The sequence below is a fragment of the Budorcas taxicolor genome, chromosome 11 (assembly GCF_023091745.1).
Source record: "Budorcas taxicolor isolate Tak-1 chromosome 11, Takin1.1, whole genome shotgun sequence".
Lineage (NCBI taxonomy): Eukaryota > Metazoa > Chordata > Mammalia > Artiodactyla > Bovidae > Budorcas > Budorcas taxicolor.
The window spans coordinates 54,947,118-54,954,962 of NC_068920.1; the positions used below are offsets into that span (position 1 = coordinate 54,947,118).

At 36.0% G+C, this 7,845-nt stretch overlaps 1 protein-coding gene across 1 annotated transcript in view; it reads right to left on the bottom strand.

Moving 5' to 3' along the window:
* Positions 1-7,323, bottom strand: part of BMP5 (bone morphogenetic protein 5) — a 137,486-nt gene extending 130,163 nt beyond the window's left edge. The window contains exon 1 of the mRNA XM_052649024.1: positions 6,834-7,323. Coding sequence (XP_052504984.1) covers positions 6,834-7,323 — 490 coding nt within the window. The remainder of the gene's footprint in view (positions 1-6,833) is intronic.
* Positions 7,324-7,845: the final 522 nt, after the last annotated feature.

Genomic DNA, 7,845 nt, shown 5'->3' on the forward strand with positions numbered 1-7,845 from the left:
AGTATTCTTGCCTGGAGAATCCCAGGGATGGGGAAGCCTGGTGGGCAGCCGTCTATGGGGTCGTACAGAGTCGGACACGACTGAAGCGACTTAGCTGCAGCATGCTCCAAATACTCTTCTTAAAATTGTATGTAATTAACTCATTTAATTCTCTCAACACTCAAGGAGAAGGTGTTATTATTATCTTCAGAACTTCTTAGTCAAAGAACCAGAGGCACCTCAAGAATGTAAGTATTGATAACTTCCCTGAGGTCACCCTAAAAGAAAGTGTAGCCTATGGGATTCTAATACAGGCATTCTGGCTTCTTTTCTGCTATGCTGCAATTAGATTTCATTTATAATTAAACCTAATAGCTGTTTGAGCAGTAATATACCATGGACTTTAGGATTCTGCAAATAGACTCCATCTCCCTGCATAGGAAGGCTAATTGCAAAGTTACACTAAGGACAGGAAATCTCTGCACAACAAATAATACTGAATTTCTCATATCAAGACAGCATAGCTGAAGGAGTTTGTAAATGTTAATAAATCTTTTAATGTTGACATGTCTTCTAGGCCTGCATAAAATCTAAATGAGATTTGCATCTGACCTCTTTAAACTATTTTCTTTATTGCAAACAACTTCAAGAAAGCAATTAAACCACAAGCACAATAGCAGTTGTTCTTTACTTCCAGAAAGAAGTTAAATAAACACAATATGTAAGAGATAATGTAATTAGATGGATTTATTTCTAAAACGCAGCATTCTTTTTGTAATGCAATTTCCAAGACTGCCTTGTTTAGGCAAAATAGGGTGAAAGGACACATCATTGTGAAGCCAAGGACCTTCATCATCTTAGAAATTATAAAATAATTAAACCTTGGTTTAATTTTTATACCAACCAAACAATTCAACTTTATACAAGATCTGGGTTTCTACATTTTCTACAATAGGTAGGTAGTTCACTGCTTTCCAAGTATAATATATGTGTTCTCTTTGGTTATGAAGGTTTGTTATTTCCTTTTCTCCTCAAACCACTAAGCAGACTTTTTACTAACTTACAAATGATTTTATTTTTTCATTTTGAACATTGTACTTTTCAACAGATTTTGTTTCTATAATACCTTATTATATTATCAATTTTATCACAACCATTAAAACAAGACTCTCACAAACCTGGGCTGCTATTTGGTTCCATAGATTCTTGTAAACATCTCTGAAAATGGCAGGTGAATACTCCCACTACGATTTTTATCTGAGTCATAATTTTTAAGATCCACGACTGTATCCTAAACATCCCCATCAGGCATGGACAGATCAGCAGCTCCCTTTCCCTCTCCCCAAATAAATGAGCCAGTTGTCAGGACTAACTGGTGTATTTTAAAGGCTATCTTAGCCAAGGGTATTATTTTAAGGGATGAGCAAATGGGGAAACCCCACAGCCCGGCCAATAAAATATGAACTGAAGGTGCAAAGAAGCACTCATAAATATTCCCTAGAACAAGGGACGCATTGTCTCCCCCCCACCCTTTCAGTGGCTCCTCTGATCTCAGCCCCTCTCTGCGTCAGGGAAGCCTCTTCCTTGAACCTGTGGTTTTTTCAAGCTGAGTTACTACATTATTTATGACTGCAAATGTGAGTGGCCCGTCTGTGTGCTCCTTCTACACACACACTGAGTGCCCCCTCCCTCCGCCCCGCTCCGGTATTTCAGTATTTTTCAGTCTGCAGGGATGAAAGGGCTTCCCCCGGAGCTGATGCGGTTGGGGATGTGGCGTGATCTGCCATCTCAGGATGAGGCGGACAGAGGGTTTCCCCACAGCCTCCACCTGCGAGGCCCAGAGACGGCCCCTCACACTCATTCCATTCATTTTCCTCCTTTACAGGGCTTTAGAAAAATACTTTTTCTGTCTCCGTTTCATCCTCCCTATTCCCTGCCTCCACCAGTTTATTCCTGATCTCTTTATATTTTCTCAACATCTCTCCTCAACTTAAAAAAGGAAACCATCACTCTCCACAGACATGCAACGAGTATTCCACAAAAATTCTATCAGTCGAAGGGTTTTCTAACTCAAAAACAAGTTGCATTTTTGATGAGCGTGATTTTTGTTCAGTGATGCGGTTTTTCCCTTTTGTAACACTTGTCCTTGAATTTCCCCCTTTTAAATTTTAATCGTGTTATAAATTAGGAGAGGCACAAACAATTAAATATAGTCCAGGAGATCTTCAGGGAGAGGTGAGGAGGCAAGGAAGAATGGGGATGGTAGAGAGCAATTAAAGTGGCCTCAACAGCCTGCTGGAGAGGTTCCGATGCCCTGGGGAGCTTTGCTCCTGATGCACGGAGGCTGCCATGGGCCCTTAGTATCCTTTTCCTTGTCGAGGAGAGAGAAAACAGGAGACTGTACCTCAATTACGGAGCTGTGACAAATTGATTTTCAGCTCATCTAAGCCTCCAGCCATGAAGAAAGAAGGACCAAAGGCAGACCCCAGGAGAGGTGGGGCAGTGAGGAGAGGGATGCCAAGACAGCCTGGAGCTGGAGAGGCCCTAGAACTCCAGGGGAAAGGCCGAAAGATGGGGGTGGAGGAGGGGGAGGCAAAGAAGAGAGGGCGGTGGTACTGCAGAAATGGAAGGATGCAAAGGAAGGAGCTGGAGGCGGCAGGTGAGCCGCCCCAAGCCCTTCCAGAGTGTGTCGTCATGTCAATACCTTCTCTCCAGCAGGGACTCCTGATCAAACTTCTAAAACTAGCAATTTGTGAGTGACCATTCAAACCTTCAAAACACTTCTAATTAAACTATGGTTATAATTATCTCTGCAGCCATGTCGTCCATCAACAAGGACATAGCATTAGAGAAGAACAGGCTTCCCCCCTGGGGCATGGTCAAGAATGCCAAGAGTTCACGGAGAAGAAAGATAGAGGTCTCCACCCTCAGCAACTTATTTTCAAAAGTGAAAAGTGGGGAAACAATGACTATTTCACCCAATATTTGCGTTTGTTATTCCAGGCATAAACCTTGAATATGTACTATAATGGTTTTAGATGTTTTTTCCTCCCATCCCCCCTTCCTCAAAAAAAAAAAAAAACTTGCGTGTGTTTATAGGTGTGTTTATGTTACACAAGTGTTAATAACCCTGTTGGAGGGACTACATGGATAGGCTTCTTTAGGTAGATCTGTGTATAAGTTCCTCTCCGCTGGGCACTTGAGTCAGCCAAAACCAACAATAAATATCAATGATGTCTTTCAAATCTGTCAACTGAGAGTATAAGCACATTTTTTTTCTTCCAGTACCAGGAGAGTTTAATGATTGGGGAGAGTAAGGGAGAAGGCTTTCATTTAAAATTGTGAAACTATTTTTCTATTTCATACCTTAACATGCTAAACATGTTGTTATAAAAATACAAACAAAAAAAATGTAAGCACCACATTTTCATACTTTTATGCATGAGAATGAGTTTACATTCTTGAATTGTACCTAAGAATTTGACTCCAAGCCAACTGATCAAAGCCCATTAATAAACCTAAAGTTCTTTATCAGGGAACTACATGTAGACAAAGAGTAATATTAAAGTGAATTTCCTGTGTTTGCTGTTTTCTGTACTTTACTCTGAAATGTCTACAAATGTTCCATCATTTTAATTATACAGTAACCAAGTAATCAAGTGAAGTTAGTTTCTAACTAAAAGGTCTTAGAAATACACTGCTTGTTTGTCTTTATGTGAACTAGAGATGTACTCAAATATTGCAAACAAGCTACCTAATATTCCTTTCATTTGCAAAGACATTGGATATATAACATTTTTGAAAAAGTGATAGCTGAAAGAAAATTACCAGAATGATGTTTTTGTTACTAACAAAATAATGTGGAATTGAATAAGCAAAATTCCACTGATATTAAATAGCTTTAAGGACAAACCAAAGAAATCAATCTGTAAAAGCTGTTGACTAGGAGACGGACAAAAGTTGGCCTAAGAATAATGAATAAAATTAGGTGGAAAGTTTCTCTTCACACAATCAATAATTAATATTGTTTCTTCAAAGTGAACAAATCACAAAAAATAATTTAAAGGTCAGAATAGAATAATGTGTTTAATTTCATATTTAGTTATTACATTGCCTTTGAGGCAACTTATTCACATTTTATGTTTTCCTTCTAGTAATTTCCAATCTGTTTTCTGCTTATGAACATAAAATTAATCACAGTTTGAATTAAATTTAATTGTTCTTGGGGAGCAAAACTTATGTTGGAAAAAAAAAAAAGTGTTTCTAAATGACAAGATAATTGTAGAAAATCCATTATGTAACTTGAAAATGACCCAGGCAGGCATGAATAACAAGGATGCTACTAGAGCCTTTTCATATAATTCAACTTATTATGGGAAATGTCAACAGATTCTTTTCACATATTTAAATATCAGGTGGCTTCCTCAATACAAATCCCTTGCCTCTTGCTAATTTGGTCATTTGCCCTCAGTCTCCACTCTATACATATCTTTAAAGACACTAAAAAAATAAAATAAAATCCTCTTGAGTCTTCATTAATTAATGTTACCATAAGAAACACTGAATAAGTATGCTTTGACCTGTTTTATTATGGAAGAAATACAGGAGTCAAAGCTTTTTACTAAGTAGTGATTGAGTGCAAGCTTTGGCTGTATTAGAAGGCATGGTCTAAAGAGAATAAAATAAAATTGTGGTTTAATTTTCCTCAGAGACTCCTAGGAAAAACTCACTTAGTATCACAATTAATTAGTCAATAATTTCATGTGAGACATTTAGTTTGGAATTTTTAAAGAAAAAGCAACACAGTTTATTATTTAAGATAAATCACTACTCAGCAAGTTAAGCATGATATGAATAAATAAATAAATAAACATTTTCTGAAACTCATACCCAGTATTGTTTCTTTAGTGTAAAATTAATACTTATATTTCATAATATAATTAATTTACTACTCTGTAATTATAATCCAAGTAATGAAAATTTTATTGATCTAAAAATATAAATATGCTTTAATGATAAAAATGGTCCCAGAAGTCCCTGAATAAAACTGTTTATTATTATTGTTGGCTTTCTTATTCTATGTAAATTTATAAAAAGCAATGGAACAAGGGTTCAAAAATAGTATTTCATTCCTTTCTAAAAAAGCAAATACACTTCTCTTGTGAATGATCAAAGTATTCAATTGTAATATATTACTAGGACAGATTCAAGACTTAGCTATTGTTTTATAAATCAATAAAGTAATCACTGCTTTTTCAGTGATTTATGAATATGTAAATCATGCTAGATTGTACTTTTCCTATAAAAATGTTAAAAAGAAAGTTAAGTTATTGAATAATCTTGAGAAATTGCTACAAAGTCAAATATACCATGAGTCATATTTGCTTGTCACTCTTACGAGGAAAAAGCAATCAAACTAATTTAGAATTAAGACATATTTTGATGGCTTGAAAGTTCCAAACGGAACCTGTTAATTACATAGAGAAGAAAAGGCCCCCAGGACACTTGATTAAGGCAACCACCAATGACTTACTACAGCTTATAATGAGAGCTTTGTCTCTTATAACATGAAACATATGATTTATCAGGCACCTTATCTTTCCTACTAGGATTGCTCAGAGCAAATGAACGGGGCATATTAAGCAACGCATATTATAAAAGCTTCATGTGTCATTAAGATTTGTTGCTATCTGACTTTTCAAAGAATATTTTTTTAATATATGAGGAAGTTTTTAATTAAGTGTCTAATAGAACATGTCAACTTTAACTCCAAGGAGATTGCATTTTAAAACAAAGTTTTAAACACTCTAACATTAAGAATTGATTACATTTGTTGATTCTATTTAGTTCCTTTTTTTAGAGTCTAAAGAAAGCAAACTTTTACCTTCAGTGGCTACCAAAAATTTTAAGGAAAATCACAGCCCTTGTAAAATCATTTTAAAGTGAAGACTCTTTAGTAATATTGCAAGATGAAAGCAAGGCATTAATTTATCATTTGATATTGCCAAGATCAATTTTTTGGTATTGTCAGTATCAGCACTCAGTAAAACATAATTTAAAAATTATTCTCTAAGAATTATTTTAATTAAATAATTTTTTTGATTGACATATTTTTATCTTAAATGACAAGGAAAGTTTTACATAGGTAAATACCATCATAGCATGTTTTACATTTCTCTTGCCTCTGAAAAAAATCAAGTCAGTATGATGTATTTTAATCATTCTAGTAAAAACATGTTAGATTGAAAATTCTTTTCCAAAATATTTTTCACAGAATTTCAGAATCTGTCCCTGAAAGTCTCTGATAGTAATCTTTTACAATATTATTTGATCTTAATTAGTTTCACATCAATATTTTCACAGTAGTTTCTGCCCTGAAATGAGAGTTCTTAAGTGGCATTTAAGTTACATTTATAAGCTTTTTAAATTACTAACCAAAAAAAAAAAAAAAAAAGGCTCAGAATGTCACTTTTACCTTTCCATCTGTAAATACCTGCATTATTATTTGGCCCATAGATTAGCTGTCCTCATAAATTCTTTAGACTATTGCCTATTTATTCATACATTTAAACAAAATTGAAATTTTAACAAGATGTGAAAAGACCCAAATCTACCCAAACCACATGTTTAATTTTAACTATTTATATTAAAATAATATATATCTGTACATATGACTCTGTTGCCTAAAGCAAAATCTGATATTACATCAACGAAAAAAAGGAAACAGAAGCTGGAGAGGAGAGTTACAGAAAATGACTTTACATAAACATGACCACCTACCAAGCAGCTACTTAGCCATTAGGAAAACGTCCACGTTGCAATAACATAGATTAACAAATAAATGAACAACATACCTAAATTGACAAAGCTCATGACCATGTCAGCATCATTCAGAAAGTTGGCATCGTGTAGGCTGGCTAGCGGAGGACTCTGGGTGGTCAGGGGAGACGCTCGAGACAACTGGATGCGGCGAGGGTACCCGTTGGGAGAGGCTGGGGAGCCCTTCCTGGATCCCCGGGAGTCTGCAGCCAGGGGCGCCGTCACGGAGTACTCCAGCTCCTCGGGGTTCTCCTCACTGGCCATGGCGTTGTACAGGTCCAGCATAAAGAGAGGTGCAGAGGAAGCTTGTTTTCCAGGTGAAAATGGTCTGGGTCTGTGAGGCAAACCCAAGATAGAGAGAATTTCCCTCTGTATTTCCCGTCGTTCGTGGTTCCGTAGTCTTCTATAAATAAAACTGGAGTGAACATGATTGTCTCCCAAACTTCCTTTCGCAGAACCCACTAGAACCCAGCAGCTCCAGAGGAAACCCACAATACCCCTAAGTAAAAATACAGTCAGATGCATTTTTGTCCAAAAGCAAAAGTTGATATTTTTAGTCCTTCTTGTCCTCTTACCAGAAAGAAAAAAAAAAATTCTAAGTTCTTAGGAGGTATATTTTTCCAGTAGCTGAAAAACAAATTTACCTATTCTTCATTTCTGAAGTGAGAGTGACGTTTCTGAACACACATCCTCACTGATTTTCCTGCTCTATTTTCAGTATTTTGAAATATGTCAAGAGTAGTTATTTCTAAGAAAGCTGAAACTCGAATTTCCAATTATCCACAGTTGTTAAGAGCTTTTGCTGCATGGATGGAGCAGAAGGCGACTAATATTATTTGATCAGATGACCTATGCATTCCTATATCAGTATATGATAATCAGGCTTTTGGTATTGGAATGAACGAAAGTTGATCTTCTAATAAACTGTAGTTCCCACAGTGATCTTCACTTGCTCTTGAGTTCTTCTCAACCCTTGAGCTCTTTCCAAGATAAATCCTGATTTCTGAATCACAGATCTATGCTGATCTGCACCTTGGTGTTGGAATA